General features: G+C 37.8%; 7 protein-coding genes across 18 annotated transcripts in view; 6 read left to right on the top strand and 1 right to left on the bottom strand.

The window, feature by feature from the left end:
- On the top strand, positions 230–1674 carry LOC104745770 (transcription factor TGA2.3-like). Of its 2 annotated transcripts, none has more exons than XM_010467106.2 (2): positions 230–666; positions 1123–1674. In XM_010467106.2, exons 1-2 carry the CDS (start codon positions 260–262, stop codon positions 1448–1450), a joined length of 735 nt encoding a protein of 244 aa, XP_010465408.1. In that variant the 5' UTR covers positions 230–259; the 3' UTR covers positions 1451–1674. The 2 variants fall into 2 exon arrangements, with proteins under 2 accessions (XP_010465408.1, XP_010465409.1); XM_010467107.2 differs by having other exon boundaries at positions 1144–1661.
- On the top strand, positions 2640–6823 carry LOC104745771 (polynucleotide 3'-phosphatase ZDP-like). Of its 3 annotated transcripts, none has more exons than XM_010467108.2 (15): positions 2640–3082; positions 3186–3248; positions 3379–3507; positions 3631–3930; positions 4184–4246; positions 4430–4504; positions 4593–4661; positions 4763–4846; positions 4983–5039; positions 5134–5210; positions 5453–5534; positions 5627–5743; positions 6041–6165; positions 6358–6427; positions 6540–6823. In XM_010467108.2, exons 1-15 carry the CDS (start codon positions 2720–2722, stop codon positions 6594–6596), a joined length of 1731 nt encoding a protein of 576 aa, XP_010465410.1. In that variant the 5' UTR covers positions 2640–2719; the 3' UTR covers positions 6597–6823. The 3 variants fall into 3 exon arrangements, with proteins under 3 accessions (XP_010465410.1, XP_010465412.1, XP_010465411.1); XM_010467110.2 differs by having other exon boundaries at positions 4184–4240; XM_010467109.2 differs by having other exon boundaries at positions 3634–3930.
- On the bottom strand, positions 6915–8997 carry LOC104745772. Its single transcript, XM_010467111.2, has one exon. It carries the CDS (start codon positions 8930–8932, stop codon positions 7115–7117), a length of 1818 nt encoding a protein of 605 aa, XP_010465413.1. The 5' UTR covers positions 8933–8997; the 3' UTR covers positions 6915–7114.
- On the top strand, positions 9042–11406 carry LOC104745773 (rab3 GTPase-activating protein non-catalytic subunit-like). Its single transcript, XM_010467112.2, has 8 exons — positions 9042–9440; positions 9612–9746; positions 9842–10033; positions 10181–10242; positions 10340–10500; positions 10574–10722; positions 10868–11008; positions 11088–11406. Exons 1-8 carry the CDS (start codon positions 9096–9098, stop codon positions 11268–11270), a joined length of 1368 nt encoding a protein of 455 aa, XP_010465414.1. The 5' UTR covers positions 9042–9095; the 3' UTR covers positions 11271–11406.
- Positions 11656–15833, top strand: LOC104745774 (peptide-N4-(N-acetyl-beta-glucosaminyl)asparagine amidase A-like). 9 transcript variants are annotated; one of them, XM_010467121.2, is made up of 6 exons: positions 11656–13683; positions 14151–14217; positions 14432–14607; positions 14852–14987; positions 15068–15124; positions 15238–15833. In XM_010467121.2, the coding sequence occupies exon 1, from the start codon at positions 11706–11708 to the stop codon at positions 13533–13535; it is 1830 nt and encodes a 609-aa protein (XP_010465423.1). In that variant the 5' UTR covers positions 11656–11705; the 3' UTR covers positions 13536–13683; positions 14151–14217; positions 14432–14607; positions 14852–14987; positions 15068–15124; positions 15238–15833. The 9 variants fall into 9 exon arrangements, with proteins under 9 accessions (XP_010465423.1, XP_010465418.1, XP_010465420.1 ...); XM_010467116.2 differs by having other exon boundaries at positions 14101–14217; positions 14432–14987; XM_010467118.2 differs by having other exon boundaries at positions 14432–14987.
- Positions 16119–18576, top strand: LOC104745775 (uroporphyrinogen decarboxylase 1, chloroplastic). The gene is made up of 7 exons (XM_010467123.1): positions 16119–16270; positions 16383–16534; positions 16854–17236; positions 17322–17606; positions 17690–17925; positions 18014–18209; positions 18290–18576. The coding sequence occupies exons 1-6, from the start codon at positions 16248–16250 to the stop codon at positions 18189–18191; spliced, it is 1257 nt and encodes a 418-aa protein (XP_010465425.1). The 5' UTR covers positions 16119–16247; the 3' UTR covers positions 18192–18209; positions 18290–18576.
- Positions 21146–24567, top strand: part of LOC104745776 (phosphoenolpyruvate carboxylase 3-like) — a 6857-nt gene continuing 3435 nt past the window's right edge. The window contains exons 1-9 of the mRNA XM_010467124.1: positions 21146–21287; positions 21468–21684; positions 21917–22311; positions 22393–22477; positions 22554–22776; positions 22866–22969; positions 23057–23147; positions 23239–23393; positions 23517–24518. Coding sequence (XP_010465426.1) covers positions 21517–21684; positions 21917–22311; positions 22393–22477; positions 22554–22776; positions 22866–22969; positions 23057–23147; positions 23239–23393; positions 23517–24518 — 2223 coding nt within the window. The 5' untranslated portion in view covers positions 21146–21287; positions 21468–21516. The remainder of the gene's footprint in view (positions 21288–21467; positions 21685–21916; positions 22312–22392; positions 22478–22553; positions 22777–22865; positions 22970–23056; positions 23148–23238; positions 23394–23516; positions 24519–24567) is intronic.

Consider the following 24567-nt stretch of genomic DNA (forward strand, 5'->3'; position numbering starts at 1 on the left):
AAATACAGTTTTACAAAAATTTGGCACCAAAAAAGAAGAGATTGAGACTTTTATTCTACAAAGCGATAAAACTTTACTTTATCTTTGACCAGACAATTAATAATATGCATCTCTAATAGTTTTATGAGATTTTTTTCCTTTTTTTTTTGAAAAATCAGATAGGAAAGTCGGTGACAAAAGATACTAATATAAAAGAATATTATAGACAATATATAAATTGGTTCGACCATCCCAAACACTACGGAGGACCCAAATAAAAATGAGCCAAGAGACAGCGATATCGAGCTTCAAGAAATTCCAACAGTCATGGATCGAGCAGCTACAACACCACCTCAACCACCTCCGTTCAGCTCAAAACCACCACCGGAACTCTGTTACCGGTGACGTGGAACGGCTTAGGGAAGCGGTGGAGAGAGTGATGGAACACTTTAGAGAGTACCACAGGGCGAAGTGGGCGACGACGGAGAAAGACGTGGTTGGAGTTATGGCTGCTCCTTGGTCTTCGGCTCTTGAAAGGTCGCTCCATTGGGTTGGTGGTTGGCGGCCAACCACCTTGTTTCATCTGGTTTATACTGAGTCCAGTATTTTGTTCGAGTCTCGTATTGTTGATATACTTCGTGGCTTTCGCACCGGTGATCTCAGCGATCTCTCTCCTTCTCAGTTCAGGTTATACACGAAACTCTAATTATAAATTAGCTACTTTGTTTACTAATCACAACTCATACTCTCTAATATATAACTTTATATCTAATTTATGTCTTAATTCTAAAGTTGTGATATGATTCGAGTATTATTGTGATTCTCGTGTTATATAGACTGTTGACCGAAAAGTCCGAAACTAATACATGTTCACACATACAGCTAGATATATCAAAGAGTTCATTTTGAACATAAGTTGTTTATTTGTCTATTTTAAAAAAATGCTAAAAACATTTTGATGGGTTTGAGAGATTAACAACACACATTTTGATTATAGATGATAAAGATTTGATTATTTTGGTAGTTAAAACAGTTTTTCCAAGAAAATACTAATTTACTTCGTTATCTAGTTTTCTTTTGGTAAATGTGTATGCGCATATGGACTAACAAAATACATTTTGATTATTTAAAACTTAATATTAGGATTAAATTTGTCAAAGGCAGGACGGTTAGTGAGCTACAATGTGAGACGGTGAAGGAAGAGAACGCTATAACGGAAGAGTTATCGGAGTGGCAAGACGATGCGAGCGAACTCGTCATGGGAACATCGTCCAACCCCGAGCAGAGGATCCGACGTCTATCAGAAATCGTCCATCGGACCGATGATCTACGGCTGAGAACGATCACACGTGTGGTGGAACTGCTTAGTCCGCTCCAACAAGCAGAGTTTCTTATCGCTGCGGCTGAGCTTCGTACGGGCGTTGCTGGTTGGGGGACTAGCCACGACCGTCGTCGAAGTTCCAACGTTTGAAGCTAATTAAAACGGTTTAAAAGGTAATGAAGATTGAGAAAAGATTCAAGTTTTTTTTTTGGATATTAATTATATGTTTTTACCATGTTTTGGTTATAATCCACGCAAACTGTACGTGAGAGTTTGTTTGGTTTTTTTACATGGTTATGAAATATATAAAAAAGTCCTGTGTTATGATGGCTGTCCGTCCGGTTGCAGTAAAGATCAACTTATGGGCGTGCGTGTTAGTTTATCTTTTTCAGTTGTGATTTCTAAGCGTTAGAACTTTTTTATGAGATCATAACCGGACCTGAATGGGGGCATTTGTTGTTTTGCTAATTAAAAAAAAAAACAATAAAGACAGAGAATCGGGGACATGGGTAATTGTTGGTTTCTTCTATAGACCAAGTGGATAAACAAAAAAAAATTAGAAAGTCAGATACCAAAAGAAAAAAGACATGAAGTGAACGTGGCATGGTCATGTCTCTTGAAGACATGCATGAAGACACTTGGTGTGGTACGCGTCCTCCTATCACGGCGTCGAATCCAAACATTTTGTTTCGTTTAGTTTTAAAGATTCTTGCTAAATAAAAGTCTTATTTTAGTCGAAGACAAATGGACAATGATTACATGACAATTTTCATCTTACATATCTTTGCTGCCAGCTCCTTCTCGGAATTTTATAAATACTTAACCGTGTGATATTTTTTCTGTCTTTATTCCTTCATTATTCGTGAACCAGGCAATACAAAGCAGCTTTTCAAGTAATTTTCTGAAATTTTGAACTTATAAACTTGTGAGACTGCTACACAATGAAAAAGATAAAAAAAGGAAAAATCTTAGCCTTTATTCTTTCATATAATGCTTAAGTAAACAACAACAGACTCGCAGGAAAAAACTGAGAAGAAACGTAAAAAACTATCATATGGTTTTGATTGGTTAAAGATGTGGCAGAGAATTTTTTTTTATCTTCATATAAATGCTTTTATTTATTTTCATATATCAATAAATCAAATGCCTTGCAAACCTATTTGAAAAAAACTACTAAAAAAGGTGAGTTAAATAGGCCTTGAAAAGCCCAAAATAAAAACCCAATAAAAAGAGGAAAAGAGGAGAGACACTGAGGTCTGGCCCGAGAAACATATAACAATTTACATTTATACCCCTTTGACCGACATCAATTTACCGACATACATCTTCTAAAGTTCTACTTTCCACTTTCCAGATTGGCGGGAACGCGAAAAGAACCCTAAATCGCCCTTTCCACTCGAAATCCCCACTCATGGCTTTATGATTACTAAATTCGCGTCTCTTCCTTTCTCCTCTCTTCTTATAATCAATTGTTCCACTCTCTATTTCCGACAACGAACACCACAGTACTACTATCTCTACAACCCCAGTCACATTTGGAGAAGAACACCGCCGGCGAAGAAGAAGAAGAAAATGCCTGTCGTAGCCGAGTACGCGAAGTCGAATCGATCGTCTTGTAAGTCATGTTCGGAGAAGATTGCAGTGAAATCGCTTAGGTTAGGGTTGATTAGCAAAGGACCTGGTGGGGTTGATATGACCAGGTGGCACCATTTCGCTTGTTTCCCTACTGATTCTGAGCCGATTGCTTCAGCTGATGATATCCAAGGCTTATCCGCTTTAGAGGTTAGGGTTTTCCTCTGTTTTTGTATTCTACTGTGTGTTTTTTGGACTCTTTAGGGTTTAGGGGTTTGTATTTAATGCTTGTGTTTTTTTTATATGGTCTCAGAAAGATGATCAGGATGCTTTGATGAAGATGGTGGAACAGTGTGGTGAAGAGTCTGCTAAAAAAGTAAGTTTTTTTTGGAAGTGACGTTGTTCTTTAGTGTCATTTTGATTTATCTATCTAAGTAGATGTGTTAGATTGAAGTGGTATTATTTCAGGCTTCTCCTAACTAACTTCTTACTTCATTTTCTGGCAGGAATTACCGAAGATGGATGAAGAGAATGCGGAATCTGTAGCTGATAATGAGTTAACGGAGGAGACAAAGAAAGGAAAACATTCTCCGGTTGCAAAATTGGTGGAACAATGTGGCGAGCCTGCAAAAGAAGTAAGTTCAAGAAACGACACAATCTTCTTTTTCGAGAGGAAAGCTTACTATAGTCTCATTTGCTCATCTCGATGTAGTTGACTGAAGCACTTTTCGTTACTGCTTGTATCGGTTAAAATAAAGCAGCGTGATGAGGTTGAAGAGATTAAAATGCCTGCATCAGATGTAATAAGTGGGGAGAAGATTAAGGAGACGACAGGGTCTCCTGATTCTTCAAAAGTTATTGCTGAGTATGCAAAATCAAGCAGATCAAAGTGCAAGAAGTGCTCTCAGACTATCGCTGCAAAGGAACTGAGGTTAGGGCTAGTGACCAGAAACTTCCGGGGCTTTGATATGACACAGTGGCATCACTTGGGTTGTTTTCCTGTCGACTCAGATCCAATTGGTTCTGTAGAAGACATTGGTGGATTTTCAGAACTGCAGGTTAGTTTGTAATTAACGATTAGGAATTTCTAGTTCAGGAGATAGAGCTTCTGGATGATTGCATTTATCATCTGGTAACAGGATCATAAAACGAAACAGATTGGAATATAGATGTTGGCATATTTTAATAGTATTGTCACTTTGGCATGACATCGCCGTCAAGTGTCATGCTGATTTAACACCCAAACGTGTACATATCCTTGTTTATGCTGACACATCTTTAAATTTGTTTTTTTTTTGTAAATATAAACAGAGTGGTGATCAGGATGCATTAAAGGAATTGGTCAAACAATGCGGGAAGAAGACTTTGGTAGATGTACTAGTAAAACCCTTTTTTCGTAATATTCTTTTTCCTTTGAAGGAAGCATTCTGTTTCAAAGTGTTTTCATGTCTTAACCAGAAAATAATTATTGTAGTCGGTTTCAGAAAATGTAGAGAATTTTGATATTGTAGGCTTCTCTAAACTAACTTCTTACTTCATTTCGTGGTGGGATTGCAGAAGATGGATGAAGATAATGACGAATCTGATAATACTAGGCTAACTGAGGAGACAAACAAAAGAAAACATTCTGAGGTTAATAGATAACGACAATAACATCTTTTAACATAATTTTGTTAGACTGGAATATTCCTTGACCTGTAATGTATTATTTCTTATGAAGGTTGTTAAAATGGTGGATGAAGATGATTCGCAAACTAAAGCAAACCAACACACGTCTAGAAAACATAAGGTATACAAGCAATGATATGCACTGAATACCTGCTAATGGTAGCCACTCTCTTCATTGGGTAGAAAGTCTCCTTCATAATTTTGGAATATTGTGTTATGCAGGTGAACAATAGTGAGTCAACTTCTCAGGTCGAGGTTGAAGCAGAAATCTCTCTTTCAGCTTCTGATGTGAAGGATAAGTACAGGGTAGGCACTTTGTGTCAATTAGGTTAAAGCCATCTACTCCCGTGTTAAATGTTTTTCTTGGGAGTTTGAGCTTTGGCATTTGTATTCTTTTTCCAGTTCTTTTATCTTTCTGGCTGCTAATCTACTTGTTTTCTAGGATGCCAATCTATTACCAAAATGGAAAGCTTTCGAGACAGTTATATTCCTTGAGCGGGTGAGATATCTTCTTCAGATATGACTTCACTTCTTGAGTATACGGTAATTAGTTTTATGGCCTAATGGTATATTCCTTTATGACATTTTAACAGGATGATGGTCTTAAAGATTCAGAGAAAATAGCTGCATTTGACTTCGATGGATGCCTTGCAAAAACATCTGTGAAGATGTAAGAAGCTCATTCAGAATTTTACTGTTTTCTCTGTTTCCAACCTAGGCCGTTTGTGATCTCTGGACCTATAGCTATAGGCTGTCTATCTCAAGTGATTACATTTTCACAGAAAAGCAAGCCGACAAAGCTTTTGTAGTTTAGTAAATTTGGTGTTACTGTTACGCATGAACCTTGTCTTTTATGGACAATAAGAATCAATGAATAGTGCCATAATGTTTTTTTTTTCTTTTCTTTTTCAGTACAGGGGCACATGCATGGTCTCTTATGTACCCCTCCATTCCTGAGAAACTGCAAAGTCTGTACAATGAAGGCTATAAGCTGGTATCTTATTTCAGATAGAATTCCATCTTAAGTCTATGTTACTCTATGGTATTTGTTTATATATAGAGCAGCTGAGTTTGATTGTTCTACAGGTCATTTTCACAAATGAATCCAACATTGATCGATGGAAGAACAAAAGGCAAGCTGCTGTAGATTCGAAGATCGGACGTCTCAACAGTTTTATCAAGCGCGTGGAGGTTCCCATTCAGGTAAAGTGAACTTAGTTTTCTTCAACGTCATTGTATCTACTGAAGGACACTGCTTTAACTAACGTAGCTATTATTTATGAGTATCTGAAAGGAACTGTGATGGATTCAAAATCACTAATCTGAAGTTAATTGATATGGTTGTAATGACTTGTTCTGTGTATCGATAAAATAACTGAGAAAATAGTTATGATGTCTTGCATGTTATTATTAGCTAACATCCAAAACTTTTTAAAGTGCCAGTTGCCGTAACATGTTGCTGATACTGTGAAGATTATAATGGGTTTGTTCTGCAAACAGGTGTTTATAGCCTGCGGGTTCTCAAGTTCTGCTGGTAAAGATGACCGTTACCGCAAACCTAAGGCTGGAATGTGGCAACTTATGAAGAAGCATTTTAACTCTGGAATTGCAATTGATATGGATAAGTTAGTTTTCTCCCAACTTGCTCTTTTTTTTGTTGGGCAAAAAACTTGGATTTACCTGAAATTTCTAGAAAAGCTGGAAGATTATACTCATTTGTTCACCAGCCTTCCTGATTGAACTCCTCCATCCGTTTGTGTTCATACTCGCACTTAATTTTAGTTGATTGATACTGACTTCCGTGCTGTGTTCATCAGATCCTTCTACGTTGGGGATGCAGCCGGAAGAAAAATGGATCACAGCGACGCTGACATCAAATTTGCGCAGGTATTTGTTACAAACATCAGACATCTCAGACAATACCCGTACCTTATCTTTTAATTCACCCAATATAGTTTCCTCCACTTTCCTCATAGACAACTACTTTCTTTGGTTGCAGGCAAATGGACTAAAGTTTTACACCCCGGAGGAGTACTTTATCTCTTCAAGTACATAAGCAGGGACTTGGCAGTTTCAGTCTTCTCGCAACTTCATTTGCTTTTTGTGATCAGACTATCAGTAATTTAGTATGCTTTTCGTGATCAAACTATCAGTAATTCAGTATGCTTTTTATGATCAAACTATCAGTAATTCAGTATGCTTTTTGTGATTAAACTATCAGTAATTCAGTATGCTTTTTGTAATCAAATTATCAGTAATTTCAGTATGCTTTTTGTGATCAAATTATCAGTATGCTTTTTGTGATCAAACTATCAGTATGTGTTGAACGCTCTTTTGTATATAAGTGCAAATTTAAGCATCAACTAGAGCTTACTGAACCAGGAAAAACAAACTCATTTGAACAAGCAGGGTTGCAGAAACAAGAGATCATTGATAACAAAAAGAGTTTTCAAATTTCCGACTCATTTACATACGAGCTTGGGGGGGACGTTTCAAATCTCTTCTGATGCTAATAACATTACATCAAATACTCACTCTTTCCCATTCTTTAATCAAAATAGACTTGATCTGAAATCACTCCTTTTGACCAATCTCTCCTTCCAAAATGGCGTGTCTTGTCAGAACAATCTCTTTGACAAGGTTTCTGTAAACAAAGGGCCTAACAGCAGCACGGAGAAATAGCTCAGGTGGGATCCTACTCTTCTTTATCTTCTTCATCCACCTTCCATATCCTACTGTCTTCCATTCTTCTGGTTTCACTTTTGCCTTCTTACCTCTCATTTCCAACTCATCTCCTTCAATCTCACTCTTTTCTCTTTCCTCCATTGCCTTTAACTGCTTCTCATAAAACCTATCTGATACCACCATACTCATCTCAGCAAGTTTCTCCATCCTTTCTGCGTTGCTTGTCGCTTTGTTGAACTGCTCTTCCCAGTACCTTTCATCCTCCTCCGGATCCGTCTCCTCTGTTTCACCTTCTAAACTGTCTTCTTCCTCGCTTCCCTCCACATCCACAACCATGTTATCATCATCATTCTCTTCCTCCACCTCATCATCATCATCATCATCGTCAGCTTCATCTTCAATCCACTCTGAGAATTCAGCCTTCTCTGAGTTTCCACTAATATTCATCCTATCCTCATTTTCATCTGGAGCATCACACCCAAGCTCCATCTCCTCCAACTTTGCTTTCCACTCTTTTGTATACGGATGCAACAACTCGTTCGGGTGGTTTCCAAGCAAGAACTTCAACACTTTGGACTTCTTTTCATCACTCGACTTCTCATAAGCATTTACCACATCATCAACAAAAGCTGTCTGTCTCACCTTCAGCATCTTACACAACCCTCCGTAATAAGTACTGTACTCCACTCTACCTTCATCATCCTCCACTTCACACACGTATCCAGATTCCGTTACCGGGTTAAGATAAGGGATGAGCGAGTTAAAGAAATCTTCTTGAGGCTCAAACCTACACTGAAACACAGGCTTCTTCACATACACAATATCAGGTCTAAACCAAGCCGCACATTGACATATCAAAGACCTAGACTTGTTCCCCAATCTCCCCATCAAATTCCACTTGTCCAGCCTCTGCTTCATATCCGCTTCCACAACCACTTCGCTAACCAACGTCCACTGCTCCCACGGCAACTCACTGAGTCTCCATTTCGGATGCCTAACAAAAACCCAAAAATACTTCAAACCAAGATTCGAATCCAACTCCTTAACCCTCTTCTGAAAAGCTAAATTCATGTCATGCTGCTCAATCTTCTCAAACTCTTCATGATTCTCAACTTCACCAATCATAGTAACACACTCATCAGATATAGTACCACGAACAGGATCACCAACCACAACACCACGCCACGAGTAAGGTCCAAACTCCCCATACTTGAACCAATCATAAGGATGACGCAATCTAGGGTCATCCTTATCCATAAACCGAACCATCCTATCGTAACCAAGCCCAATCATCTCAAGCTCCTCTTCCGTGAACTTATCCGGGTGGCTACTGAGAATGTTACTTCGACTCTTGTCAGGGTTATTATACAATCTGTAAAACAAAGATTCCGCTAGCTTCTTAGACTTATCACGAGCGTTACGCTTCACTTGCTTCCTCATATCTGCATCTCCTTCTATCCTCCCACCAGACGAACCTCCTCCTCCAAGCTTCTTCTTGCTCCTCCCCGCCAAAGCTCGCACATCTCGCCAAAATCCACCATCGTTTCTGAGCGAAAGCTCGAAGCTTTTGAATCTGAACGCATAGGTCCTCTCGGTTATAACCGGTAAAACCGAAACGACACTTCGTACGCCGCAATTGGGTTGAGATTTACGGAGGGAGAAGCTAGGGTTCAGGGTTTTAGAAAAGGATAAATCTTGACTCAGCATTGCTTCTCTCCAAGTGAGCTTAGAGATGATTAGAGACTGTAATAATATAAGCCCAAAGATACGACGACGTTTTGCTTCTGTGTCTCAACGAGCGATTAAGAACTAAAACAGAAAAAAAAAAAAAAATTAAAAATCTGATCTTTAATTTTTTTTTTGGTTTGTGATGGCGAAGAGGATCCACCTGACGGAACTAGGCTGCATAGCGTGTGAGGAACTTAGCGAGCTCGGTGCGGGGAAAGAAGGGTGGCTAGTGAACAATCCGAATCTTTTATGTGCACTCGATTCTCACTCTTTAGCCCTAGCCAATCGTAATCTCATCTTGATTGTGAATTGGGGTGATCCTGATGCGCCTCGTGTCAAGATCAGACCTGATCTGTCTCCGATTGAGGCTGAGTCGATTACGGCGATTGAATGGTTAGTGTTTGATGACGTCAGAGTCGTCGTTGCTGGGACTTCTTGTGGGTATCTCCTGGTTTACTCTGTTTCCGGTGATCTGATTCATAAGCAGGTTAAATTTTGGAACTTTCTCGTTTCCATTGTTGATTTCGAAACTGATGTTTACTTAAACTGCGGAATCATTGGTTTTATGAACAATGTGGCAATTCTGTTGTTTGGTTACTTTAGTTTACATTTAAGTGATCTGATTGATGGATTACTTACTTCTTGTTTGTATTTACAGATGGTACACTCAAGCCGTATCTTGAAAATAAGAGTACGAGGAACTAAGAAAGATTTGATACAAGAGACATCCACTGAGGAGATCTGCTTTGTAATGCCTGGTATCATTGCCCGTTTTGATGGCTCCAACATTCAGGTATTGTTGAAATTTCTTTTGACAAAGTAGAATTGTTTGAGGTTATGTTTTGTTAAGTTTTGAGATTTGTTTATTTTTTGTCTGCGTAATTGTAGAGTATGCTTCAGAAATGGTTTCAAGAGAAAAATTCTAATTTTTGGGACCAAAAGAATAGAAAGGGAGATGTAGAAGAGACTGGTAGTTTGTACCAACGACTACCGTATCAGATATGGAATGTGAACAAGAATGGTGTGTGTGTTGATGCTACTGTCACTGGCGTAATGCCTCCTCCATTACTAGAACTTCAGGTGACTACTAATGTCTATTTTTGATTGTTTCAGACTTGGAACATAAGAGACTTCTCTGCAGTTTTTTAGTATAAAAAAGCAAAAGAATAGAGACCTTTTTGGAGTTTGTTCCGGTTTATAAATCTGGCTAATCTTATTCTTTGACAGTCAAGTCAACGTTATTATTGTGCAGTGACCATTGGAGAGGATGCTGTAATCTCTGCTTACAGGTTGGTAATATCTTCGATCATTATTTTTTCATATTTTACTTTGATGATGTTCTTCTGTTCATTAAAGAATACTTTCTGTGATCACTTTCTTTTAAAGGCTCTCAGAAGATAGAGGTAGATCACTTGTTGGAGCGATTCTTTCAAAAGTTGTGCCTGCTGCTGCTTCAACCATAGCTTCTTTTTCTAAACTGATCTGGAGAAGTAATGATCAATCACCAAAACGAAAGCCAGAAGCCAAGACTCAGTCATTTGCTCGAGGTACATTTCATGCCCTCTGATCACTTTACAATATATCACTCTGTGGCTTAACCTTGTCAAAATGTTGGTGCAGCATCATCCTTGACATGTATAAAGGACTATCCAAGGAAAGGCGAGAAGCTGACGTTATCCCCTAGTGGGACATTAGCTGCGATAACAGATTCTCTTGGTCGAATACTTCTGCTAGACACTCAAGCTCTCGTAGTTGTCCGGCTTTGGAAGGTTTGTTTTAACATCCTTGATACTTCTTCCCTTATATTTCCTCTCTTATTTTATAATCGTAAGTCATTAAAGCAAGACCACTTCGAGAAGAACCAATGTGAAAATAGTCTAATGCCACATCTGACTCAACAACTTTATTTGTCAGGGTTATCGTGACGCAAGCTGTGTGTTCATGGAGATGTTAGCCAAAAAAGACAAAGGAAAAGGAGTAATTCACACAGAACCGGTAAAAAGTGATTACTGTCTATGCTTAGCCATTCACGCGCCACGAAAAGGCATCATCGAGGTAACACTGTCTTCCCTCAAAAAACTTAATCATTGTTTTCGATTATACGCGTGACTGATTTGCTCTGAATTGTATCCAGGTGTGGCAGATGAGAACAGGGCCGCGTCTTCTAACAATTCAATGTGCAAAAGGTAGCAAATTGTTGCAGCCAGCGTACAGGTTCGGATCAAATTCATCATCTTCTCCTTACATTCCACTTGAAGTCTTCTTACTCAATGGAGATTCTGGCCAAGTCTCTATGCTCAACCGATCTCTCTCTTAAAAATACTTCTAAACTAAACTTACTTTCAATTCTACAACAGCTTTCTTCTCCATACTTTTCTCAAAACTTTTGTCCATAGCTAAAGCCAAGTCTCTAATTGAAATCTTTTCTAAGTAAGTAACAAAAACTTCGCAGTGATTCTTAATATGTAATCAGTTGGGTATGATCATATGATTTGTAACGTTGCTTCAAAGATTCAACAAATAATGTTATTCTTTAATTCAATCCACAATTTAAATTAATTATATTTCGGGAGGCGTAATCCTTTATAAAATAGTCATTGGTCACAAGAAATAATCAAATCCAAGTTAAATTTATTAGTAAGAATTTTCTTGGAAGCATCTCTAAGATTAGTTTAATCATTAGGATTAAGCTTTCCTTCTTTAAAATCAGTTTGATTACCAGACAGAGACCAAAATGCAAAAAAAATAAAAAATGGTCACGACTTCTCCGCTCATCTTCTTCTTCTTCTTCTTCGCCGCAACTCTCTCCGCCGTCGCCGCCGATCACCACGAAGCCAGATCACGTTTCAAACCTCCTCATTTCTCTCCACTCTTCTTCTCTGCTCTTTCTCAAAACGTCACCAAATCCCGTACTCGTTACTTCGAAGTTCAAAAACCTCCAGTACCAAATCCATCTCAATCACCGTCGTGCTCGTATCATATTCTCCACCATGACTTTGGCTACACCTATGCTAAACCACCGGTTCTCGCCAACTACACTCTTCCCTCACACTGCTCGTCGTCTCGAGAGTTCTCCAAAATCGTCCTCGAATTCAAATCCACCAGCAAAGGAAGACAGTTCGATCGTATCTTCGGCATTTGGCTCAACGGCGTTGAGATTCTCCGTAGCTGCACCGCCGAGCCTAGACCAAACGGTATCGTTTGGTCAGTTGAGAAAGATGTCACCAAGTATCACTCTATCCTCGTCAAGAACGAGACTCAGATCCTCGCCGTCTATCTCGGTAATCTTATTGATAAGACCTATACTGGTGTTTACCATGTCGATGTCACTTTCCATTTCTATCAACTCGAAAAGAATCTTCAAGATTCTTCTTATGGTTACAGCTCTCCTCAAGCTGATATGATCTTGCCTGTTTCTAGAGACCTTCCGTTAAACGATGGGTTGTGGTTTGAAATCGTGAGTTCGAATGATTCCAAGTATAAGGAGTTTGAGATACCTAGGAATGTGTATAGAGCTGTTCTTGAGGTTTATGTTTCTTTCCATGAGAATGATGAGTTTTGGTATGGTAATCTTCCTAATGACTTCGTTACTGCTAATAATCTTAGTGTTGCTGGTAATGGACCTTTTAGAGAAGTTGTCGTTAGTCTTGACGGTGATGTCGCTGGTGCTGTTTGGCCTTTCCCTGTTGTTTTCACTGGTGGGATTAATCCTTTGCTTTGGAGACCAATTACTGCTATTGGTTCTTTTGATTTGCCGAGTTATGATGTTGAGATTACGCCGTTTTTGGGAAGTTTGTTGGATGGGAAGACTCATAAGGTCGGGTTTAGTGTGACAAACGCTTTGAATGTTTGGTATATAGATGCGAATTTGCATCTTTGGTTGGATCAGGAGAGGGAGATAGTTGAAGGGAAAGTGTTGGAGTTCAGTAGAAGCTCTTTGAAGATTACCTCTGTCTCAGACTTTAAAGGCATGAATGGGAACTTCACTACGAAAGCAAAGAGGTCGATAACTTCTACCGTGTTGGTCAAATCCTCTCATGGGGATATCATAACTAGTGCTAATCAAGAATTCAGCTATGAAAACACGATGGTTTTAGGTAAAGATGCGGGTTTGCAGATCATAGATCAGTTGATCCTAGCTGATGATCGTGTTCACGCTAAGAGAAACTCGAGAGAGGTCTACTGCGCAAAATCCATCAAGAGGTTTCCTTTTTACCTCTACTCTGACTCTTTGGAGCAGCAGAATGACACATCTCTGGAGATTTCGAATGTCACGATGGGATTCAACGAGGAGAGATCAGAGAGCGACAAAGGGTTGATGAGAACATTCAAGAGCAAGCTCGAAAACAAACAAGATGGGCAAGGAGTTATGGTGGTGAAGAATAACTTAGTGGTCAATGGATATGGAAGCACACAACAAGTGTATAACTATGTTGGAAGTGACCAATGTTACTTCAGAAACATCAGTAGCTCCAACTACACCATTCTGTATGACAAACGTGGTACTGTTTGCAAGAAGAAAACGCTGAAACTCCCGCCACGACTCGAGCATCTGACGAGACAACATCATTTACTGGCTTGATGTAGGACCAGAGACAAAGACCTCGCTCTTGCTGTGACTGTCAATTGACAATTGGAAAAAGAAACATCACAAATAAAATAATAAACTGTTCCTTCATGTTTTTAGACGATGTTTTGGTCAGATCTGATGTATGTCAAGAAGGCTGACGGTGAGTATATATGAACTGTGCGTTTCCTTTACTTCAAAAACACTCAGAGAATTGAATAAACGATCAATTTGAAGTGGTATCAGATTTAGGGGGTGTTATTGAATTGTAGATTTTAAAAGAAGCTGATAGATTTAGAAATCCAGTGTTATTGAATAGTGTATTTTTAAAAATCCATTAAAATCTAGGGTTATTCAATATCCATTAGATTTTGTGTTAATTTGGATTTGAACGTACTTTGGTTCTCAGATACAAAGAAACACAATACTACACTTTTGTCAGGGATTTCTTTTCTTTTTTCTTTCTCTCCCTCTCTTTTCTTTCTCTACTAGTGTTTGATTTGGAATTTGAGAGCGTGATTCCCTTTGTTCCTTCACTTCTCATGTTTCTGATTGAAAATCTCTGGATTTGGTTTTGTAGTATCTCGATCGGATTTGACTATCTTCTCTTTGTTTCTTTTACTCATCCAGTGAGAAGGAATCGTCTTTCATGTATTCTTCTGTGTAATCGACTGTCTTGTTTGGTTAGAAGCTCAAGGTAAACCTTAAGTTCTTCTTTTACCTTACTTATTCATCGGATCTGCGTATTTTGGGAGTTTTTTTCGTGTTCTTTAACCTTTTTTTTCTTTCTTTCTGGGTCCTAGGCTCCTAGGTTTATAGGCATGATCTGTAACTTCATCTCTGTTAGGGCTTAGGGCTTTAGAGTTATTAACTTTTGATTCTCATGTTATGGCACTGATAATCATTCAAAGGAGGATCATCGTCGAGCAAATCATTAGATGAAGGAAGTGCTTCTGGTTCAAGAAAGAACGGTTCAAAGCATAGTAAGAATCTGAAAGCAGAGGAAGCTTATAAGAATGGTGAAGGAGCAGTTCAAGTTGAGAGTGGGAGGAAAGTGATGGTTGTTGTGGACACAACTTCACAATCAGTGAGAAATTCATCTAGCCAAAGATAATTTTTTTTTTGCTTCTCACTATTCCTTGCGCTGCATGTTCATCTTAAGTTAAGAGCTTTCATTTCTCAAAGCATAGGTTTTATAGTTCACCTGTCTTTGTTTTCCAGTTTATACTGCCTGATCATCTTCTTTGCTAAAAGATATCCTATACTGATAGAACAGCTTTCATCTGAATAATTTTTAAGTTTCTTGGGATGTTTGGTACTAATGTTCACAGACTGAAATGACAACTGCCGAAAGAGAACTTGATCAAAATACAAATTTTGATTGGAACCGTATACAAGAGAGTGGAAAAGAATTGGTACCAGTTTTTGGACCTGGATAACCGGACGACTTGTCAATCTTTGGAACAGGTACTCTTTGTGATGATATTTGTTTTCAGGGATTTCATTTCCTTGTTGATGTCTTATGCCCATTTCATTTCCTTTGCCAGTTGCTACTTGGCAGCTACGATGCAAGTTGTTTTCTCTACCCCTTCATTTATTTCAAGGTAGATGCCACTGCCCATATTTCTTGTTTTTTTCACTTGTATAACTTAAATCAAAACAAACCTTTTGCTTCTTATCTCCACTATAGTAACTTTTGGTTCTGAGATTGTTGCAGATACTTTTCACATCAGTGCTTATAAGATGGCTTTTGAGATGGCTCCTGCTGATCCTGGCTTTGGACTGAAGAGGATGATGAAACTGCAAAACAACCAGAAAAGACAAGGCAAAGATGTGATGATGTAAATGGTAGTAATGCAGAGAAGAAGACTATGAGTGATGATAGAACAAAGGAAGCAGAGTGTTTGCTCCACAAAGATAGAGAAAAACATAGATGCATTGAAAAGCTTTGCAGTTTAGTTAAGATGGAAGAAGATATTGATGAAAGATTGAGGCAGAGAAAGCTTGCAATAAAGGAGATAGGAGTAAAGCTGGAGGCCCGTATGATCAAGGTGGAGAAGAGTTTGGCCAAGATTAGAAAATGGAAAACCAGACCAAAAATGCAGTTTCTGCCTAGCTAGTTATGCCATTTGATCTGAAACTTTTCAGGAGTATCCCCTAAGTGAGTCATGGATATTAAAAATTAAACAATGTCCCTTACTCGCAGGCAAATGACAAAACTTTATGGTGCTAGTATTAGAAAGATATATCAAATGTGGGGAATCAATACTTTTGCTTTTGGATTTAGGTGTCAGAGAAGACTATTATCGATAACTTGTTATGCGTTTTTGGTTAAACGATAAATTATTTTAATATTTAACTTTAAAAAAAAATCTATAACAATCATCAAAAATACATTAGTAATGACTTTCAAATCCACCCATTAAAAACCTTAATCCAATAACATCCCCTAAACCGAACCAGAGAATCGTACCGGAAGAAACAAAAGAATCCGCAAGGTGGGTCTACTATTATCCAGATATGTCATACGTGGCTACATAACAGCCGTCGAAGGGATTGACTTAAGAAGGTCAAAGATTTGACCTTTCAATCGCATCTCTCTCTCTGTCTTCCCCTCGGTGATAAGGGAAACATCTGACCAGACCGAACCAAAGGAGCGGGTAAAATACTAAAATCACAGAAAGAAGCATTGATCTTCAAACTCTTTGGTTCTTGTGTGATTCGAAAATGAGCTTATCATCACCAACCAGGTCTGATTAAAGTTCCAACTTTTGTTCTTTCGATTTCAGTTATGCTTGATTAGTACTCTTGCTAAATTCCGACACTTTTCTGGTTTTATTTGATAAATATTGTTGTACACAGTGCCTGTAGCTCGTCGAGATGTTACTCCTCGGGATTGTCGTTACCGATAGGGTTTCAATCGAATCCCATCAATGTGGGATTGGTTTGTTATCCAAAAAGACACAGTCTTGCTGCTCAGAAGCTCCTCGTAGCTTGCTCCTCCTCCTCTTCCGGTACGTATCTCCTGCAGTCTAAATTCTCGAAGATTTGTGCTTTTTTATTGTGAAGTGAATTTGGTGGATTCGGGTTTCTAGCTGCTCATTGGAATGTCAAATTTTGAACAGCGCTTGAGTGTAGATGTTTTAGCTTTGAAGTTGCCCTTGAATTGGTGTTAGTTTCTCTTTTGACCATGTGGAACAGAAGACGAAATTTCCAGTTTTAGGTCACGTAACTTGATATTTTAGCTAGTAAGGATCAATGAAACTGTAGCCCTATTCTTTTGTAAGTCGAAAAGAGCTTTCTCACACATTTTGTTCAAAAATGTTAAATCAGATCCATTGTTGGTTAAGGCTGCGAAAGGGGAAGTTGTGAGTCGCCCTCCAGCTTGGATGATGAGGCAAGCAGGAAGGTACATGGCTGTTTACCAAAAGCTCGCCAAGAAACACCCGTCCTTCAGAGAGAGGTCAGAGAACACTGATCTAATCGTGCAAATCTCTTTGCAGCCTTGGCAAGCTTTCAGACCAGATGGTGTCATCATTTTCTCTGACATCCTCACGCCTTTACCTGCATTTGGGGTCCCATTTGACATTGAAGATGTAAAAGGTCCCGTAATTCAATCTCCCATCCGAACTGAAGAAGATTTAAAGAAGTTGCATCCCATTGATTTCGAGAAACTGCAGTTTGTTGGAGATTCTCTCAAGATTCTTAGACAAGAGGTGGTTTTCCTCCTTCTTATCAGCTTTCCTCTAGACTTAACCAATACCTTCCAGTTTGTGTGAAAACGGATTCTTGTTTTGAAAGGTTGGGGAACATGCTGCTGTATTAGGTTTCGTTGGAGCTCCTTGGACTATTGCAACATATATTGTTGAAGGAGGAACAACTCGGACATATACTGTCATAAAGAATATGTGCCACACTGCACCAAATGTGTTGAGAGCTCTATTGTCTCATTTAACCAAGGCCATTACCGAGTATGTTGTTTACCAAGTTGAGCATGGAGCTCATTGCATACAAATATTCGATTCATGGGGTGGCCAACTGACTCCTGAGATGTGGGAACGCTGGTCCAAACCTTACATCGAAGAGGTATAATTTAGTTGCTTTCATCTTGAGGAATAGATTCTCTTTTGTTGACTTTTAACGTTTTTCATGTCATTTGGGCTCGCCAGATCATTCATGCTGTAAAGAAAAGATGTCCAGATACGCCTATAGTTTTCTACATCAATGGAAATGGTGGCCTTCTTGAGCGAATGAAGACTACTGGAGCTGATGTTATTGGCCTTGACTGGACTGTAGATATGGCTGATGGAAGGAGGCGATTGGGAAGCGATGTTAGTGTGCAAGGAAATGTGGATCCAGCTTACCTATTCTCTCCGCTCCCTGCTTTAACCGAAGAAATTCTAAGGTATGTAGTTACTTTGTTCAGCTGATGATAGAGTTATGCTTGTAAATTCAGTACAAGAAACTGAAAGTAATGTTTCTTTTGTTGTCAGAGTTGTGAAGTGTGCTGGACCAAAGGGGCATATTCTCAATCTAGGACACGGTGTCTTGGTAGGGACACCAGAGGAAGCTGTGGCTCATTTCTTTGAAACCGCTAGAAGCTTGGATTACCAAACAGTCTTCCAAAATCATATTCCTGCGGAAAAATCTGAAACTGAGTTGGTTGCCTGAGAAATGTATAACAGACAAGTAAGACAAGTCCCTACGCTGAAGAAATCTGCTGTTTAACGTTTGTGAACTTGTGTTTGAATTTCTTAAATTTTGTGCAGGAATCAGAGAAAAACTTCCATGTCCGACACAGAATCGATGCCGGAGTTGGTAACTTGCTATGAGATAACATTGGAAGCTGTCCTGTTTTTTTTTGTTTTTTTTTTTTGCCAGCCTGAGGATTTCCAGTCTTCTCGACCAAGCTGTGCTCAACAATTAACTATGTCTTGCCTTGAGTTGCTCATAGGCTTCAATGTTGCTGCTTCATTTGGACATATGTATGGTTCTGGTTAAAGTTTTAACCAAACATCAATTTGGTTGATCTAAAAGCTTTCTCTTTGTTGTCCCACTTTTTTTTCATATGGTTCTATCTCCGATCTTGGTTATCTTATCTGAAACCAAGTAGCTTGTATTTTAGTAAAACGAACTGAACAAGAAAAACGCAGAAGAGACATCTCTGAGCTATCTCAGCCTTTATCAATTTTTATGTCTCATCTGGTTTGGTCTATTTCGATTCAATTTACCTCTCTTCTTTCGTCAATTTATATCTTATTAATAAATTTAATCACTTTTTGTTAATTTAATAAATTAAATATAATTAAAAAGATATTGCAAAATGCAAAATATTTGAATAAAATTAAAGGTTAAGAAAGAGCAGAATATTTGAGAGGAAAATCGCATAACAAGATAATTATAGAGGAATATTTATGAATAAGTGCCCTAATACAAAATTTACTAGTTAACAACTCGCATTATGTGTGGTATTAAATATTTATTAAATATTTTTACTGTATTTTTTATTTACAAAATCTATAATATTTATCGGTAATTGGAATCTAAAATTCGATTGTGTAGTATATATATATATATATATATTATAAATATATAAAAATTTTATATAATAATTAAAATTTAACCCGTGAGAATTATTATAATATCAATATTATATTATCATATTATATGAACAAAGAGTTCTTAAAATTTATTTTAAAGATTTTATGAAAATATAATTAAAAGATACTGTATAATTAAGTTAAAAAGAGAATATAAAAATTTAAATTTAGGTATTAATTATATTTTTAGAAAACTGATGTAAATATAATTAGAAACTAATCACAAATAAAAGAAATAATGTCTGAAACTCTGTAAATACGATATGTCAGCATTTAAACATAAAATGCTTATCTTTTAATGTATAGGAGATATATATGATTTAAAGTCAAATGACATCGCAGCATACAAAGATTTTTTTAACTTAATAAGCCTGCCTCACCATATTTGCTTTTCATGAATCATCCCACTTGTGATTATTCTTTAATTAAAAATTGAAATATAAAATGAAGACTATCGTCGTTACCCTCCTCGGATGTTTCTGATAAATAATGTTAACTTATCATCTAATACGTCAACCGAATTATCACCGACACTGACCCCACACCAAATCACTAATCACTAATGACTAATGCATAACTTTTATATTAATGTATCTATCAATCATCCATTAAATTATTCAATAGTTGAACTTTGTTTATTTCTTTGAGCCAATAAAGCGATGTATAAACTATAAATTTTCGTTATATTTAGTTCAGCATTATCGCTAAATTTCAAATTAAGAAGACGGCAATGATTTATAAAAATAACATATCAAGAGATACAAAAGGGTCAATGATATATGCCTAAAACGAATCAGTCTGCCCAAGAGCCATTTTTCTAATCTCTAATTTTAATATTTTATAAACGTATAGAGAGTTTAGTTATTCCAAAATATTTGACAGGCGAAGCTCTAATATTTTGATGGTTTGAAACGACATTTTTTATTAGTCCTAAAAATTTGAAACGTAATCGATTTTTTTTTTCAAGTGTGATACACTGATACTACTACACGAAAATGAATCAGAATTAAATCGAATATTCGAACAGATCACAAGCTCTAAATAATTTTTAACAACATATCACAAACTTGGTTGACTTGAGTTACATATTATAATGACGTACTCAGTGATTCGAATATTCCGTTAATAGCCACAAAATAAGACTGAAATCCTTAATCTATTTTTTTTAGGCAAATAATTTTACTAAATTATAGCATGATATCATGTAAATAGAGCATGTTTTTATCCTTACAAAATAAAATAACATGTAAAATAATATTTTACCATCATGTATTATATTGTAAATAAAATACATGATGTAATATTCTGAAGATCTAAAACATTTTAAAAGTCAACTTGATCGTATGTGAAAGTTAGGGTAAGTCAGAGAGATCTGTACATAGACAAAGATGCATATATGCACGAGCTCACACGATCCTGTATGTTTATTTTTCTTCATAAGCTAGAAACAACTATTTTATCTATTTTACCAAAGCTAAGAAGATTCATACAAAATCAAATTAAAGGTAGATTCCATAATAATCTATGTCACAATTAAGAAATGAAGATCCATATGCAAGATGATCTTTGACCACTTAAAACTTAATTAAAAATTCAAAATGTGTGTTATTTAATGCATGCTTTTGTATTTTTCAGTCCATAGAATCAATTAGATTAGATTACAATGACTAAATAGTTTCATTTTCTTACTCAATAATATTCGAAAATTTTAATCCACCCTGTGAAAAATGGAATTGAATTAATGAAATTATTCTACTTTTTTTTACCATATATATATTTTATATATGGAAGAATATCCCTGAGTATTATTCCTCTGCACAATTAAATAAGATGGATTTGCTGAATATATAATTTTTTCACTTCATATGATAAGTAAGAAAAAAGTTATAAAATATTTAAGAAATAGGGAAAATAATGAAAAAGTGTTTTCAAAAAATGACTTATTATACAAAGAGCGCATGCATTCCCATGTCATGCCCTTACACAGTGTAACGCACTTTCTCTCGTCTATATATACTCATACTCTGCTTTCTCATTTCTCTTCATCTCTGAATCTGATTCCCACACCCAACCCATAAACAACAACAACAAAAACTTTTCTTCTTCCCAACTTCGATCGATTTGCTTTCGTCCCGAACTATCCGCAGATCTCTTTATTTTCATTCAGGTTTGTCTCAATCAAATCATTTCACAATTTTTTTCGGGGCAGTCTATACCAAATCCCCTGTTTTTTCGGCTAATATTGAGTCAGTTGCTAACAGATTTTTGTTTTTCTCTTTTTTTTTTTTTTTTTTTTTTTTTTTTNTTGTTGATTTAATTATTTTTTCCATTTGATATGATTACACAGAAGAAGAACTAAGAAGCTTGGTGGAGATTTTTGTGATTGATCGGCGATAATGGCGGGTCGGAACGTAGAGAAGATGGCATCAATTGATGCGCAGCTTCGGCAACTTGTTCCTGCTAAAGTCAGCGAAGACGATAAGCTTATTGAGTATGATGCTCTTCTCCTTGATCGTTTCCTCGATATTCTCCAGGATTTACACGGCGAGGATCTCCGTGAAACGGTACCAATCCTTCTTCTTCTCTTTGTTTGTATAGGATTGAATCAATACCCTTTTGCTAGAGATCTTCAAAATCTCATATTTGTTTCGATTTAGTGGTTTTAAGCAGAGACTATGTGTAAAGTTTGAATCAGATTCGGTTGACGTGTTAGTTATGTATATTGGAACATGTTTTGGTGTATAGTTCTGTTTTTGATTTATTTGTGAATTTGATAAAATGGTATTGTGTGAACAGGTTCAAGAGCTATACGAGCTATCTGCTGAGTATGAAGGGAAGCGTGAGCCTAAGAAGCTTGAGGAACTAGGGAGTCTACTGACGAGTTTGGATGCTGGTGACTCCATTGTTATTTCCAAGGCTTTCTCTCACATGCTTAACTTAGCCAACTTGGCTGAGGAGGTGCAGATTGCTCACCGCCGCAGGATCAAGAAGCTCAAGAAGGGTGATTTCGTTGATGAGAGCTCTGCTACTACTGAATCCGATATCGAAGAGACCTTCAAGAGACTCGTTTCTGATCTTGGTAAGTCTCCTGAAGAGATCTTTGATGCCCTGAAGAATCAGACTGTGGATTTGGTTTTGACTGCTCATCCTACTCAATCTGTGCGTAGATCATTGCTTCAGAAGCATGGGAGGTTAGTTTTTGGCTTTTCCTGTTTTTTTTTCTTTTTTTTCTTTCTTTTGCTTTTGTATATTGACCTTAAATGCTTTCTCAGGATAAGAGACTGTCTTGCTCAACTGTATGCAAAGGACATTACTCCTGATGACAAGCAGGAGCTCGATGAGTCTCTGCAAAGAGAGGTAAGAACTCAACCTCATTGAATTGTACCATGTTGATTCAGAAGATTGGCTTTTAAAACTCTCCTGTTTTGTTTAGATTCAAGCTGCATTCCGTACAGATGAGATTAGAAGAACACCTCCAACCCCACAAGATGAAATGAGAGCTGGAATGAGTTATTTCCACGAGACAATCTGGAAAGGTGTCCCCAAGTTCTTGCGTCGTGTTGATACAGCTCTGAAAAACATTGGGATTGATGAACGTGTCCCTTACAATGCCCCATTGATCCAATTCTCTTCATGGATGGGCGGTGATCGTGATGGTACATGCGTTTTTCAGATTACTGACAACCAAATCTTTCTCTTGTTTCCTTTTTTTGCTCACCCACTAATCCACTTACCTAAATATCAGGTAATCCGAGGGTTACACCTGAGGTCACTAGAGATGTGTGCTTGTTGGCTAGAATGATGGCTGCAAATCTCTACTATAACCAAATTGAGAATCTGATGTTTGAGGTTTTTTATCTCTTTTTTCATGTACTCATTTGCCAGTTTTTTTCCTGCTTTAAGATTCTTTTGATTCATTTGTGTTCTTCTTGGCAGTTGTCTATGTGGCGTTGCACTGATGAGTTCCGTGTTAGGGCGGATGAACTCCACAGGAACTCAAGGAAAGATGCTGCAAAACATTACATAGGTACCAAGCTTTGGCATATTATTTGGCAAGTATGCAATGGTATTGCTTTTGCTTTCTTAAGTTGTGTGTTTTTTTGTTAAACTCAATGCAGAATTCTGGAAGACAATTCCTCCAACTGAGCCATATCGTGTGATTCTTGGTGATGTGAGGGATAAACTGTATCACACACGTGAGCGCTCTCGTCAATTGCTGAGTAACGGAATCTCTGACATCCCTGAAGAAGCTACTTTCACCAATGTGGAAGAGGTAAGCAGCCTTTAACACTCTGAATATTGCTTCTTTACTAAATTGTTACCTGATTTTAAGAACCTTGTTCTTGCCATTTATATTCACCGAATTCAATTTGTGTTTACTCTTCTATTTACACAGTTCTTGGAGCCTCTTGAGCTCTGTTACCGATCACTATGTGCATGTGGTGACCGCTCAATAGCTGATGGAAGCCTTCTTGATTTCTTGAGGCAAGTCTCTACCTTTGGACTCTCCCTTGTGAGAGTTGACATTAGGCAAGAGTCTGAACGTCACACAGATGTCTTGGATGCTATCACCAAGCATTTAGACATCGGTTCCTCCTATAGAGACTGGTCTGAAGAAGGACGACAGGAGTGGCTTTTAGCTGAACTAAGTGGAAAGCGTCCACTATTCGGACCTGATCTTCCTAAAACCGAAGAAATTTCTGATGTCCTCGACACATTCAAAGTCATATCTGAGCTGCCTTCAGATTGTTTTGGAGCATACATTATCTCTATGGCAACTTCACCTAGTGATGTGCTTGCGGTTGAGCTTTTACAGCGTGAATGCCATGTGAAAAAGCCACTTAGAGTTGTTCCACTCTTTGAGAAGCTAGCTGATCTTGAAGCAGCTCCTGCAGCTGTTGCAAGACTCTTTTCTATAGACTGGTACAAAAACCGTATTAACGGTAAACAAGAGGTTATGATCGGTTACTCAGATTCAGGGAAAGATGCTGGGCGTCTCTCAGCTGCTTGGGAGCTATACAAAGCTCAAGAAGAGCTTGTGAAGGTTGCTAAGAAATATGGAGTGAAGCTAACTATGTTCCATGGCCGTGGTGGCACAGTCGGAAGAGGAGGTGGTCCTACTCATCTTGCTATATTGTCTCAGCCGCCGGATACAGTTAACGGCTCTCTTCGAGTCACAGTGCAGGGTGAGGTCATTGAGCAATCATTTGGTGAGGAACACTTATGCTTCAGAACACTTCAGCGTTTCACAGCTGCAACTCTAGAGCACGGAATGAACCCTCCAATTTCACCAAAACCTGAGTGGCGTGCTTTGCTAGATGAAATGGCGGTTGTTGCAACTGAGGAATACCGATCTGTCGTTTTCCAAGAACCTCGATTTGTCGAGTACTTCCGCCTCGTAAGTATTCATTCACATCAATCCATAATTCACCAAAGTTTTTATGTGT

Source organism: Camelina sativa, chromosome 15 (genome assembly GCF_000633955.1).
Source record: "Camelina sativa cultivar DH55 chromosome 15, Cs, whole genome shotgun sequence".
Classification (NCBI taxonomy): Eukaryota; Viridiplantae; Streptophyta; class Magnoliopsida; order Brassicales; family Brassicaceae; genus Camelina; species Camelina sativa.

Excerpts from the sequence above, each read along its gene's own strand:
- LOC104745772 (XM_010467111.2), bottom strand. The coding sequence starts at position 8,932 with ATGCTGAGTCAAGATTTATCCTTTTCTAAAACCCTGAACCCTAGCTTC.
- LOC104745775 (XM_010467123.1), top strand. The coding sequence starts at position 16,248 with ATGAGCTTATCATCACCAACCAG. Across the intron at positions 16,271-16,382 it reads AGCTTATCATCACCAACCAG|TGCCTGTAGCTCGTCGAGAT; the intron begins GTCTGATTAAAG and ends TGTTGTACACAG. Across the intron at positions 16,535-16,853 it reads TTGCTCCTCCTCCTCTTCCG|ATCCATTGTTGGTTAAGGCT; the intron begins GTACGTATCTCC and ends ATGTTAAATCAG.
- LOC104745770 (XM_010467106.2), top strand. The coding sequence starts at position 260 with ATGAGCCAAGAGACAGCGATATCGAGCTTCAAGAAATTCCAACAGTCA. Across the intron at positions 667-1,122 it reads CTCTCTCCTTCTCAGTTCAG|GATTAAATTTGTCAAAGGCA; the intron begins GTTATACACGAA and ends ACTTAATATTAG.
- LOC104745771 (XM_010467108.2), top strand. The coding sequence starts at position 2,720 with ATGATTACTAAATTCGCGTCTCTTCCTTTCTCCTCTCTTCTTATAATC. Across the intron at positions 4,247-4,429 it reads GGAAGAAGACTTTGGTAGAT|AAGATGGATGAAGATAATGA; the intron begins GTACTAGTAAAA and ends GTGGGATTGCAG. Across the intron at positions 6,166-6,357 it reads ATTGCAATTGATATGGATAA|ATCCTTCTACGTTGGGGATG; the intron begins GTTAGTTTTCTC and ends TGTGTTCATCAG.
- LOC104745774 (XM_010467116.2), top strand. The coding sequence starts at position 11,706 with ATGGTCACGACTTCTCCGCTCATCTTCTTCTTCTTCTTCTTCGCCGCA.
- LOC104745773 (XM_010467112.2), top strand. The coding sequence starts at position 9,096 with ATGGCGAAGAGGATCCACCTGACGGAACTAGGCTGCATAGCGTGTGAG. Across the intron at positions 10,034-10,180 it reads CTCCATTACTAGAACTTCAG|TCAAGTCAACGTTATTATTG; the intron begins GTGACTACTAAT and ends ATTCTTTGACAG. Across the intron at positions 10,723-10,867 it reads TAGTTGTCCGGCTTTGGAAG|GGTTATCGTGACGCAAGCTG; the intron begins GTTTGTTTTAAC and ends TTTATTTGTCAG.